General features: G+C 52.0%; 5 protein-coding genes across 5 annotated transcripts; 1 reads left to right on the top strand and 4 right to left on the bottom strand.

The window, feature by feature from the left end:
- Positions 1 to 422: 422 nt before the first annotated feature.
- Positions 423 to 4,921, bottom strand: A1O9_06225 (uncharacterized protein; the record flags this gene model as incomplete). The annotated part of the gene is made up of 3 exons (XM_013405435.1): positions 423 to 721; positions 780 to 4,506; positions 4,574 to 4,921. 3 exons carry the CDS (start codon positions 4,919 to 4,921, stop codon positions 423 to 425), a joined length of 4,374 nt encoding a protein of 1,457 aa, XP_013260889.1.
- Positions 4,922 to 6,094: 1,173 nt separating this feature from the next.
- On the bottom strand, positions 6,095 to 7,928 carry A1O9_06224 (uncharacterized protein; the record flags this gene model as incomplete). Its single annotated transcript, XM_013405434.1, has 3 exons — positions 6,095 to 6,298; positions 6,362 to 7,659; positions 7,715 to 7,928. 3 exons carry the CDS (start codon positions 7,926 to 7,928, stop codon positions 6,095 to 6,097), a joined length of 1,716 nt encoding a protein of 571 aa, XP_013260888.1.
- A 1,048-nt stretch (positions 7,929 to 8,976) lies between these two features.
- A1O9_06223 (isopenicillin-N N-acyltransferase) lies at positions 8,977 to 9,951 on the bottom strand (the record flags this gene model as incomplete). The annotated part of the gene is made up of 2 exons (XM_013405433.1): positions 8,977 to 9,686; positions 9,846 to 9,951. The coding sequence occupies 2 exons, from the start codon at positions 9,949 to 9,951 to the stop codon at positions 8,977 to 8,979; spliced, it is 816 nt and encodes a 271-aa protein (XP_013260887.1).
- Positions 9,952 to 10,944: 993 nt separating this feature from the next.
- On the top strand, positions 10,945 to 11,274 carry A1O9_06222 (uncharacterized protein; the record flags this gene model as incomplete). Its single annotated transcript, XM_013405432.1, has 1 exon — positions 10,945 to 11,274. The coding sequence occupies one exon, from the start codon at positions 10,945 to 10,947 to the stop codon at positions 11,272 to 11,274; it is 330 nt and encodes a 109-aa protein (XP_013260886.1).
- A 258-nt stretch (positions 11,275 to 11,532) lies between these two features.
- On the bottom strand, positions 11,533 to 12,238 carry A1O9_06221 (uncharacterized protein; the record flags this gene model as incomplete). The annotated part of the gene is made up of 3 exons (XM_013405431.1): positions 11,533 to 11,566; positions 11,618 to 12,070; positions 12,183 to 12,238. 3 exons carry the CDS (start codon positions 12,236 to 12,238, stop codon positions 11,533 to 11,535), a joined length of 543 nt encoding a protein of 180 aa, XP_013260885.1.
- Positions 12,239 to 12,713: the final 475 nt, after the last annotated feature.

Genomic DNA, 12,713 nt, shown 5'->3' with positions numbered 1-12,713 from the left:
AATCAGGGCACACGATAGAGATCTCCCACTGTTGGTCACGTGCTTGGGAGAGACATACCCTTCCCGTGGAAGGGATCGGCGCCCGCCAAAGCCTTCGACGAGTACAGAGTACACAATCAGTCTACAGTAGTGAAAACCATACAACAGAGTGGACATTCATGAGTACCATTGCCAGAATTCGAGCGGTTCGCTGCCAAAAATCATTGTGAACCGAGAATTTGACAGGTAATCAGAGACAACGATACGCTCGGTAAATCCCTAGGTAAGTTACCAATCAGGACTGTATTGATTGCCTCGGAATCCCAAGCAGGTGTAATAGTAGCATTGAGCACATCACAGCCATCCGCATTAACATCAGCGTCAAGTCAATAGAAGTCATCGCATGCAGACAGAATCAGGACTAGACTAGACGTCTGTCACGTTCAACGCTTCCCCTTCTTCTTAGTAGCAACCACTTTGAAAGCAGAGTTGGGCTCTTCCTTTGGTGCCGGTCCTTTCTTCGCAACTTCGCTCCAACCACCTGCACTCTTGTTGTCTGCACCAAGTCCTTGTGCACCATTCGCCGCCGGTTCAACGATTCCCTTATCCGCCAATTTACGACGGCGGACAAACTCTTCTGCAAAGCGACGACCATCCAAAGTCTGAGAGCTGGCGTAGATCGAGTCTGAGATAATCTCCACCTCGGGAGGGAGGATCAGCAAATCTTGTACGAAACTATCGACTGTGGCCAATTCAGTTAGTCTTCATTCATGTATTTCTATTAGTCTTTCTTCACTTACGGTTGATATTGCTGTTGAGTCCCTTCCCGAGTGACCCCCTGATCCATTTAGCGAACTCCTCATTGGCCTTGCTTGGACTAGCCAGGTTCGAGGTTCGAGGTGTTGAAAGGGTTGGCTTGACTTTCGCAGCGCTTGCAAGCGTACCACTCACAGTCCGAGATGCTGGTTGAGGTGTGGCAACAACAGGGGCAGGGGCAGGGCCAGTGCCAGGGGTTTTGCTCTTGCCATTTGAGCCAACTGTCATCCACGCACCTCCAGCGGTGTTCGGGACTGCCGGTGCTGCCTTGCTGGCGAGCTCTGCATATCGCTTGCCTACAGCCGCAGACACCGGGCTAGCAGCATGTTGGGCACCTGCTGAAGTAGCAGCTGCGGCAGCCGCCCGTTGCTTACGTGACTCTTCTTCCTTTTGAATTTGAGCCAGTGTCTTTTTAGCACTTGTCCCACTGGCGGCTTGAACGGGCTTTGCGGGTGCTGGTTTGGCTCCCCATACTGATGATTGTGCGCCAACTGGCGATGACGAGGCACCCCAAGTAGAAGTCAACGGTAGACCTGGTGCTGGAACTGGGGCTGAAGCTTGGGCTTGAACTAGTCTCTCTTGTTCAGCCTGCGCCCGACGTGCTGCAGCGGCAATTTCTTCTTGCTCGGCCGCTCGCTTCGCCTCTGCCTCTTGGATCTCTTTCAAGGATGGCCCTTTTGGATGTTCAGCAGTGCGTTCGGCCCAAGGTGCGATGGAAACAGTTGGCGTTTCGATCGGAGTTTGAGTTGCGGATCTAGAGTCAGCTGCGAGAGCATCAGCAACATGTTGTCGATTACGCTGAGCCGCGGGTGCTGGCAACGGAGAAATAGAAACGGGTGGTAGTTCAATGGGAGCATCAATTCTAGCCCATGCACTCTCTTCTGCAGCTGCTTGTTGACTTGCTGCAGCAATTTGTACCTGCTGAGCCAAGGAGAGGCTCTCAAGCTCGCCCTTGTGTACGGGCTGGCTAGTTGGGACTGGAGGCTTCGAGGGTGCAGTCTGAGTACTCTGTTCTTCGGACTGGCGATGAGATCCAATTGGCTGTGGGAGAGCTTCATCAGGGCCGAGACGTCCAGCTTGGTTGTCCACCTCTCCACGAAGGGTGTGGAACTCTTCCAGCCGGTCGTTGCGGCCCTGCTGGCCTAAAAAAGTTTCCTGATGGCTTTGAATGTCGGATTGTTGCTGCTGCTGAAGCCGGGCTCTATCTTGTAACATGGACGAGACCTGTTGGGAGGTCGGCGCCCCCTCCACGGGTGGTGGGCCTAAAGGGCCAGCCGAAGAATATGGAAGGTTGGCTCGCTGGCTGAAACTCAGCCTATCCATCATACCCTGTACATCATCGTCCCGATTTCCGCCAAAGGGTTGTCCAGGGTTGGGGCCTCCCGGTGGACCAAAGGATTGCCCAGGCTGCTGCTGTTGTGCTGCTGGTGGTTGGATTGGACCTTGCATTGGCGATGGTTGATACCCGGTAGGAGAAGTGATGCTACCAAAGCTTGGCTGGCTTTGTAGGGAGTGGGCACTCGAGTGATGCTGCAAAGAATGGAGCCCATTCTGAATTTGCATATGCTTCATGGCCATCTGCTGTTGAGCCAAATGCTCCTTTTGCCTAGCCATGAGGAATTGCTCTTCCTGCTTTCTTCTCTCCAAAGCATTCTGTTGTTCTGCGGTCAAGGTGGTTCCGAAACTTGGGAAGCTGCTTGCAAAGGGTGGTTGTGCAGAACCTCCTGACCCGGCCATTGAGGTTGCCCAGTGATTTCCTTGTGCTATAGATGGAGGCCCATGAGGAACCCCGATTTGCGGCACCAGAAAAGGCTCGCGGGAGTTTCCAATGCGTCGGACGAGTTGTGCTAATGGCTCGTACTCGGTATCCTCCAACTTTTTCACCTGCAATTCTGCCGTGAAGAATCCAGCTTTGAACCAGTCGTGCATCTCTAAGCCTGACCATGGGCCCTGCGTGTTACCTTGAGGATCGCGATAGATCCAGCGCATCCGATCTGGCATTACCATCTGCCGCTGTTGTGCAGCCGGCATCTGGTTGGAAGAGCTGCTACCGCTTGATTGGCTGAGACCATGGGCAGACTGATAGCCTTCTGCTCCAGGTGGACCGCGGCCCGCAGCTGATTGTGGAGTTGGTAAGGAAGTTGTTTGTGGGCCTGATGTTGACGGTCCAAATGCACCCGCCGGGCCTAAGGTTCCTGCGTCCTCAACAGTCCGGACTGGAGGTGATTCTTCAAATGAGCTCGACCCACGACCAAAACCTTCCAATCTGCGTCCTGTGTTGTCGAAAGGATCTCTGCTGATATGCTGAGCGCTATCAGGACGGGAGTCGAAAGATCCGGACGGGATCTCGTTTCTGCTGTCTCCTCTCATCTGTTCTTGCATCGCTGGAGGGAACATGGCACCGAGGCGACTGGCACGGCCTGCTGATCCAAACCCACCAGAAGCAAAGAAACCACCTCCGAGACCTCCAGTGGTTGGTGACTGTAAATCGGCCAAGGGACTGAATATTGGATCACCAAAACCTGTACCCATACCACGATCGAGAGCAGGCTTTCCAGACCCAATTCCAGCTGCAGACCACGCGGGTCCTCCCCCGAGGCTACCAAACCCTATATTACCAAAGGCACCTGCACCACGAAGACCAGATCCTGGACCTCTCTCATCAGGATTGGGAAACACATTCCTACGGTTGCCGCCAAATGGTGGAAGGGCCGAGGCTTGCGATGCTGAGTCATTTGTGTCTTGCTCGTCATCTTCCAACCGACCATGAGGACTCTGATAGGGGTTTGTATTTGTCGGGCTCATGGGCTCATGGGGATTGAAACGGCCTTGCGGCGTCTGCTGGTATGAGTCATCGTTGCCAAAATCTCGTGCACCAATGTTGGATTGAGGTCCATAAGCAGAGAAGCCCATTTGTTCGATGCCTTGAGGTGGAACGTTTTCTTGGGAACCACCGAGAGCAGCACTCCCGGCTCGAGCTGGGATTTCTTCGTAAGGATTAGTCTCGCTACGACCTGGGCGTGTTGCCAATCCGTCTCGTGACCGTAAGTGAGCTGCATCTGTATCCTCCTCAGGAAGTTTTTCGAGAGCACCAAAAGAAGTCTTATCTTTGATACTTTGGCCAATATCTTCTGAGCTTGTCTTCGATAGAAGGTCCTTGAAACGACTACCACCACGGGCGCTTCCAAAACCGGGTCTCTTGTCTGTGGTTTCCGTTGGGGTTGTCGCTGAGCCAATTGCAAAGCTACCGAAACTTCCCATCGAGCCAAATCCCCCGCCTTGTGTGCCAGCAGACCACGGTGAGCCAGATGGCGGATGCAAACCCGCACTCAAGGGTCCCGTAGCAGAACGTCGCAACGCAGGGAACTGTGGCTGCGAGTCAGCGGGGTCGTCTCCTTCGGCGTCGTCCTTGGATGGTGGTGTGGTTTCTTCGTCCTTATAGTCAGTACGACGGCGTAGTAGAGCAGGAGGTGGTGTGGCAGTGTTAGAATCGCCGCGGAAGAAAGTCTTGGGCTCTACGGGAGACAAGGGTCCGTTACTGGCAAAAGAATCACTTGTCTCCCTTCGTCGGGTGCCTGGTCTCGACCCTTGCGTAGTACTACTGTAGCCTGATAAAGACGCCTTGCGGCCTGCGATCGTTCCACCTCCCGTGCTTTCCTTTGCGGTATTCTGTTGCAGCTTGATCGGAGAATTGACGGAGGTCGAGAAGAGCTATGATCGCGGTCAGATCATACCTTGAAGAGCGCGCATGTCAGGTCTACAAGGAAGTTGGGCATACCTGTTTCTCATCCTCTGTCAAATCTGTCATACCAAATGGATTTGCATCGACGGTATAATTCCAACAGACTTCAGGACCTGGGGTTTGGTCTTTGGAGTCTCCACGCCCTGCTTGATTCGAAAGACTATTTTTGGCATCTAGAGGATCCCACGAGCCTAGGAAGATATCCTCTAGGCTACGGTCAAGAGCGGCAGAGTCCTTGAGCGTCTGGTAGATTGTCAGGAGTTGGTCTTTGCTGTAGCGAACATCACCCAAAGGAAGGGAGCGGGAGGAATTCGAAGGATGATTGGCGTTGAGATGAGGTGGGATATAGACTCCCCCGTGGTTGGTACTCGGCGTGGGAGGCATGTCGCGCGGCTGTGCCTGTGCTTGTGAATTCGAATTGGACGGTGTGGTGGCCACAGAGGATCTGCGGAAAGTTTGAGTGGCTCCATTCACACGGCTCCTTGACCTAAAGGTTCGAAACACATCAGTTTATTCTTGAACTATATTTCGCAAAGAGCATGGGCAGAATAGGTCAAAATGAGCACTGTACGCAGTGTATCGCGCGGTTGGTGGTTCAGGGTCCGTGGTGCGCGTAGAGTCGAGTTGCTGAAGGGTGGCCATACCAGTCATTCCCAGCACTATTATTGCTCTTCGTTCCTGAGGTTTCACCATTTGTGCTTGCTGCGGCCGAGGCGAATGTGGAGGTAAAAGGAGTGGGCATATTTGCTGTGGATTGGGAGCAATTGGGGCCACAGAGAGACGGAGGAGCTTTGAAGAGCAAGAGTGGAAAAGTGATCTGAGCGCGTGCTGTGTGTAGGATGGAGGAGTTGGGTAGGCAAATGCAGTGTTCGTGGGTTCGCGGTAAGAATCGTGAAGACGGTCGTGTTACAGAGAAGGTGAATGTGCGATCTGGGACGTGTGATTTTGTCGAACAATAAACAGTGGGTAGAAGGAGAAGAGAGAAAAATGACTTTGAAGTCCGCCAAACTGCGTGGAGTCAAAGTTAGTGAGTTGCGAGGAGTTAGTGGGTTAGTTAGGGGAGGTTAGTGGATTAGGGACCACTAGAACCACCTGGGCCGGCAAGGTAAGAGGTGCTAGAGGCCGAGGGGGTCCTGCCATTGAGTTTTAAGTGGCCACCGAAAAGCGGCAGGGCTTCCCCAGTTACGATTCAGCCAGTCCGAGGGGTCTTGGATCCCTAAGCCTTTAACTAACCCCTAGGTCGTAGGCACCTAAAGGAGCTGTCACTGGTTACCAATATTACTCGTAATGCTCAGGTGTGGTGCTCAAATAGCGGGACTCCAAGTCACGACCCCGTCTATTTCGGATTTGCATCGAGCATCACTGCAGGTACGGGCCCCTCGGACCACAGTTGCCACCAGATAAACTCCGTATTTACAGCAGACACCAATCACCCCTATCCGCTGCATATCGCGCGTACCTCAGCTAGTACCTAGGAACTCCATACAAAGCATGCTGTGAACGGGAGCGGTACTCGGGTCAACAATCCAACACAATCTCTGTGTCGGTGTCTGTCTCTCATCTCAGCCGCAACCGGCCAGAGTTGCGAAATGCTATTCCTGCCCCAACTGCCACAAGACTGAGAGCAGTCAGTCCCATGGTCTTGTAGCTCACCAGCGACTCCTCCACAACTCGACCAAGTTGGGTTTTGTGAGAACCACAAAGGTGGTTTGCCCCTTGCCCTGACACCTCGAAATCCGCCCAGTCCACCTGGCTCAGAAGCTGCAAGCAAAATGTCAGTGGACAAGAATACAGCACAGCACAACAGATCAAGTCTCGACCCACCTTCTGGTATGCAACCACATTTCTACTCCAATTGTTGGTGATCTTCCCACTATCTTTGATCTTATACCAAGAATTGCAGTTCGGGTCTGCAAAATTGCTCTTCTCCAGCTCTGACTGGATCTCATCGTTGAACTGCTTGACCCGTGATGGCTTGGGAGCAAGCACCAGGCTCTCACCACGTGATCTCGCGGTAATCACTTCCTTGATCATTGCATTAATGTATCTGCTTTGGGCTTCAATCATGAGAATAATGCTATTGTGGCCCAGGTTGGTGTTGGGTCCATATAGCATGCCAAAGTTAGGAAGGCTTTCGACAACAACTCCATAAAGTGCCTGCCCACCGTCTTTCCAGATGCTGCTCAATGTGCGCCCGGCACTGCCTGTGATCTCAATAGGGTGCATAAATTCAACTGTGCGGAATCCTGTAGCCAAGATGATGAGATCGTATTTTTCCTCCTTGCCATCAGTCACGATACCATTCGCGGTGATGTTATCGATTTTCCCCGTCTCAAGCTTAACGTTATTCCTCAAGAAAACGGGGAAGTAGTCATCAGTAATGATGACCCGTTTACAGCCTACTGCGTAGTTGGGTTGTAGTTTCTCCCAGAGATCGGTCCGGTCTTTCAATTGAGTATGCAAATGGTCCTTGCTCATTGCCTCGATAAATTGAGATGTGGGCGAATTCTTGTCGAAAACGGCGTCGTAGAATGCTTCTCGGAAGTCCATCATGTCCGCCCTCTTGCGCTGACGGACATAGGGAACCCACTTGTACATACTGCGTTTCCAAGGGGCAATCGCGGCGTCTAACCGAGGTATTACCCAGTTGGGGGTGCGTTGATGGATCGTGAGATGATCGACTTCCTTGACGATTTCTGGGATGATCTGGGCAGCGGTTGCTCCGTTACCAATGATGGCGACCTTTTTCCCTCGCAGGTCATAGCTCCAATCCCAGCGAGCGCTGTGCATCAGCTTGCCCTTGAATTCTCCAAGGCCTCTGATATCCGGCAACCTTGGCACATTCAATTGACCGACGGCGGAGACTAGGAAATCTGAGCTGATAGTATATGTACTGCCAAACTCAGCATCCTTGCCACCTTGAACTGAGACCGTCGTCTTCCACTTCTTGCTAGCATCATCCCATTGGGCTGAATCAACCGCAGTGTTGAAGCGAACGTAACGATACAGGTCGTACTTCTGTGCCACTCGCATCAGGTACTCTAGTATTTCTTCTTGTCCCGGGTATTCCCTTGTCCAATCAGAATTCTGTTCGAACGAGTAACTGTAGAGATGCGACCACACTAGAGCATCATGAGCAATCTCGAAGGTGAAATGCGAGGAGCTGTGGATCATTACCATCACAACAACAGCCAGGATATTTGTTATCCCTCCAGGTACCGCCAACACCTCCAGATTTCTCCAGTATGATGAAGTTCCGGCAATTGTTTCTGGCGATCAAGTCGATCGCCGTACACATTCCCGAAATCCCACCTCCGATAATGACAACGTTGGCCTCGGTGTAGTCTTTGTTGCCCACAGGAACTTGGGGCCAAGGTCGGTTGCCGGCCATGATGGTCGCAGGTGCCGCAGCAAATAGAACTACCAATACCAGGTACACTAGGGATCAGAAAGAGCAGCAGGTCAAGATCACATATATTGGGCGGATATTCTGTTTGCAGGGGGATTGGGTGCAAACCGAACAGGAGTTGAATCTGAAGCTTGGAGGACGAGAGCTCAAGAACTTTTTTGGTATCTAAAAAAGCACAGTATCCGCGCCCAAAAAACATGGCCATGGCCCGAGGTTGCTATGTCGCTTGCCCACTGTTGATACATCTTGGTCAGGACCTGCCGGCCAGGGGGTGAGCTCCAATCACAGAAACGCAAAGTGGTCCGTTGTGCGGGGAAGTATTTGCCACATTAAAATGGTAAATCGACCAGGCTCCGTTCAGACCGAAAGCCTATTTCGGTAGAGCCTTTCTGACTCGATTCCATCTGACTCATGCGGTTTGGAGATCACGGGCCGAGTGACGGATTAGATGGGTGGTTTGGCCAGCTCCTGATCGGGACATGCCGTTGATGCGACCCGCCCAATAAGGACATTGTTTTATTCTCATGAGCCCTCGGCATGCCAGTGAGACCTCAAGGTGCTGTCTAAGAACTTAGATGAGAAGGGGCCATCATTGGCCATGTGTTTGATGAAAGCATGTCATCTCCATCTCCTGCTCTATCGTGCCTTGGTTAAAGAGCGGAATAGAGAGTGAACGGTAGCACCACTCAGAAATCCTCCACACCAGTGTTTGAATCTGAGTGGCATAGCTGGCAGTTAGCCACCCTTAAGATTATGGTAATGGGTCTTCACGGACGATACGTCGCAAAGATGATTACCCTGCGTCAAGAGCTTGCTCGTAAGCCCCGGCCATCGACAGTGTCCTTATTGAGTTGGCAAGGTAGGCGTGGCGACGGGTTGTAAGCGGCCCATCTGAATTCTTGGTCCAGAAACCGGCTGAGCACATGACCAGCACCAATGTCGTAGGTCCACAGGAGATCGCGTCGCTAGTCACCAGCAGTGGTCACCTAGAGCCAACGCGAGATGCTAGCGATCCGATAGAGTGGAGGTTTCATCGGAGGAAGTGTATGACCAGGAAGCAGAAGAGAAAAAAGACAATGACTCCTCCCCAGAAGATCCATTTATCCTGTTTGGCCCTTCTCTCGACCATACGGATGGTATCACCACTGACACCAAGTGTATTCGCGACACTGTATAACTTTCTTTGGGTGCCTTTCAGAATTTCTCGTTGTTGGCCCAGATCGCCGAGCACTGCCCGGCCTCGATCTAGGAATTCATCGATTTGAGCGTTGGCTGTGCTGAAGAAGTTCTGTTCGGCAAGGGCGTGGTTCTCCCTGCTGTACTCATTCGGACTCGCTCCAAAGGAGAGACCGTCTTGTGTATTTCGGTGTGCTGGAGCGAATGCGCTCTGGTTGGCTACGTGGGCATATGGATTCTCCGGGGTCGCAGCGTGATGTGGACGCCTTCCTAGCAATTCACTCCTATTGTTGGCTGCCACGGCCCCTTCGCGCTCCTTTTTTAGTTGGTCAAACTGTGTGCGGTAGGACGCTAGATCTGCGCGGAAGTTCTTCAGTCTCTCGACAGCCTTTTCCTTCTTTTCTTCGTTCAGCTCATTGCGTGATAGATTCTGATAGTCTTCGAGAGTGCGGGAGAAACTAGTCAGGGTAGTAGAGATTTGACCTTGGAGTGCTGGGGATGCAGTTGCTGGTGCCTGCGCAAAGGTCTCCAGATCTCGACGCACCGCAGTCGACTGTTTTAATGCTGAATTGAATAAAACGTTCTGCAAAATTTGTCAGGCTTAAGATGTCAGTTGGATTTGGTGGGAGGCTCGTACCATGTTGAAGCGCGCGCGGGTTGTACTGAGGGGGTGAAGGAACAGAAATCAAGCTCAAGTTGAAGACGAGGGTTAGGCTAGAGTACGCTCGCTGGGAGACGAGCTAAGAAGTGCTTCTAATGTGATTTCGTGACATGGTGTCGGTCGTTGAAGGAGACAAAGGTACAATCTGTCCTTGTGTACGGAGTACATGTGCCAGCCTGCCAGGCGCAGGCAGGCGGATGGCTTGACTCTACGGCCAACCAAAAAACAATGATGGGGGGGAAATGTTGGACCGGAACCCGGTGACCGCGCTCTTCTTGTCTATTCTCGACACCAGCACACAGGACTCAGCATTCTGTCCACGCCTTCCTATGGCATTTATCCACAGAATTCGTGGGCTTTGAGAATCCCATGATCTGAGCAAAAGAGGGGAATTAGACTTGAAGGGTTGGTGATTAAAGCATTCCATGTGTTCTATGACATGCTTGCATGGACGTACTCCCATTGTCAAGTCCCGCTTGATACACATTCTCCAAGACCAAGGCAAATTCGCACGGTCTAGGCTCGCTCGCAACCATTGCCGCTTGTGAGAAAAGTCAATCCTTCTCCACTGCTAATGAAACCAAAGGTCAAGACTCAAGAGGTCAACCCGGGCGAGAGCTGTTCACAGCATGGGCAACCCGAAATAGAACGGACTCGGCGTGGGAACTTGACATCTTGGTGGCCGCCGTATCATGCCAGTGTAAGTACATTACTAACTAGTTAGGGTTGCTCTTTTTTGGCCTTTACTTTTCTTCCTTGAACTTGAAGTGTCACAAAGCATCAAACAGACTCGAGTGTGGAAGGTGCCACTGACACAACTGCCTGACCTTGTCTCTCACGTCTGCGTCTCACTCATCCTTTCTGGGACTATCAACCAAGAACTTGCACACCACACGCTCTATATACAGTCATCTAAATATTACTCTGATCCTAATGAAGGACACCAACGAACATCGTTTCAAAAGTCCTTCGCCTGGCTAAACCGCACCATACTCTCCGGCCGCTAAGTCACGGCTAGTGTCCAATTGCAAACAAGACAAGCCGATCTTGCGCCCAGAGCGCTCTCGAAAACCGCTGGCTCAGGACTTTAAGAACATCTGGTCAACACTTCACCGAGGCTCTTGAGCCCGGCGAACTCCAATGCAAGGACCATTGCACAAGATGGCCGAGAAGACCTGGCTAAAACTCAAAAGAAATCAACGAATGCTTGCTTCGGCTGTTGTCTGCAATCCGACCCTGGTGCTCTACTCGATCAACAAAGTACTCTCGATTTTCCGACCAACTTACCTTCTCGACCCGGCCTTTGATGCTTGGGTAGACCCACTTCTCGACGTGCATGCCCACGACAGATCTTGCAAAGTGTTTGTTCTTTTAATGGTGGCCCTGCAAATAGTGCTTTACGTGCCTAGAACGCCCGATGTAGGAACAACACGCATCCGAGGAAAAGAAAGCCCGGAAGCTCCAAACGCGATCTGCTGTCATGACGATTGAGAATGTCGGACGCGACTAAAGATCACCTAGCCACCGAGGCATCCACCACAATGGATTCATACCGCCATCAGAACATGCAACCATAACTGTGGAAAATTCTCGAACAAGCAAGGGATATCATATTCGTGGAAACAGGGAGATACGGTTCAAAACATCCTGCGCCGCAAGCCACCTTGGCGAACCGAGTAGAGAGGTTATAAGAGGAGTACACAATTCAGTCCAGCCCGCCGAAAGACCTTAGCCCAGTGCTGCCACTGTCTATTTGGGAGGATACTTGTTTTCGAGCAGCCACCTACACAACAATTAGTCACTCGCAACATTGCTCCGGAAGAGAAATACCCACTTGCTCCCAAAGTAGTCTGCCACACCAAAAGCGCCCACAACACCAGCAACTGTTCCGGCAAGCTTCCAGTCCAACTTGCCTTCACTGTGCTTCTGATATGCCCCATATCCGATGGCAACAGTCGCAATTCCCCATATTATAGCATTGCCAACCACAACCGGGTTGTCTCTGTTTTCACTCAACTTCCTGCCGTCCTTCTTGAGGGCGTCCTTGACCTCCTTGCCCTTCGTAGCGGCCCTCTTCTTAGCCTTATCTGCTGCATCGGCAGCCTGTCGAGCCTCAGCACGGGCCTTGTCTTCGAACTCGTGCTCAATTCTCTCCGCCTGGGTCTCTGTCTTCACAGCCTGTTCTTGGAAATCCGACTTGACAGAACCCACGTGGGGGGAGTCGACATCAATCAAGCTGGCGGATTCGGATTCGGAGTGATTAAGTTCTGGGACTGGTGCTGCGCGACTGTGGTTCCGATATTAGTACCCGTGGACCTGGTCAGAATGGACTCCTATAGACTCACGCCTACGGAATGTTAGCTATATCCTTGTACCCAAAGAGCTACAGGGAAAAACACCATACCTCATCTGCGGACTGCTTGGGGCCACTGGCGGCAACATCTGCGTAACTCATCTTGACAGGAGTATTGAAGGATGGTGAAGCTGAACGGAGGCGAGACAGGAAGGTCTAGGAGGGAACAGGGAGAGGTTGATCAAAGTTGCGATTATAGAAGTGATGAATCAGAAGAAAACTGGAGCAAAAAGGTGGTGTTACAGTTGTAGGGGCAGGCCAGGAAATCGAACTGAGTTGCCAGGTCAAGCGGCAAGCGACAGTATGACGACTGTGGATGGCCATGTACGGAGTAGAATTGGCGCAGAGGGCAGGGCAGGTGGGCCAACTGGCAACTGCAAGTCACCCGCCCCACAGGCTAATGAAAATGAGCATGTGCCCGGTTTTGCAATTCGCATCCCAGCCACTCACGTGATGCGTCATCGTACCAGGACCGATATACTTCGCCCTAGAAAGCTGGTCACATGATTTCGACACGTGAGCAGCTCATCTCGGTATCGTCCGTCGCCCCAAGACATCGCGCGGAGTACCCCACGCG

Source organism: Exophiala aquamarina, assembly GCF_000709125.1.
Source record: "Exophiala aquamarina CBS 119918 chromosome Unknown aczIA-supercont1.4, whole genome shotgun sequence".
Taxonomy (NCBI): Eukaryota; Fungi; Ascomycota; class Eurotiomycetes; order Chaetothyriales; family Herpotrichiellaceae; genus Exophiala; species Exophiala aquamarina.
The sequence above is the reverse complement of the archived record's forward strand: the minus strand, read 5'-3'. Positions and strand labels throughout refer to the sequence as shown.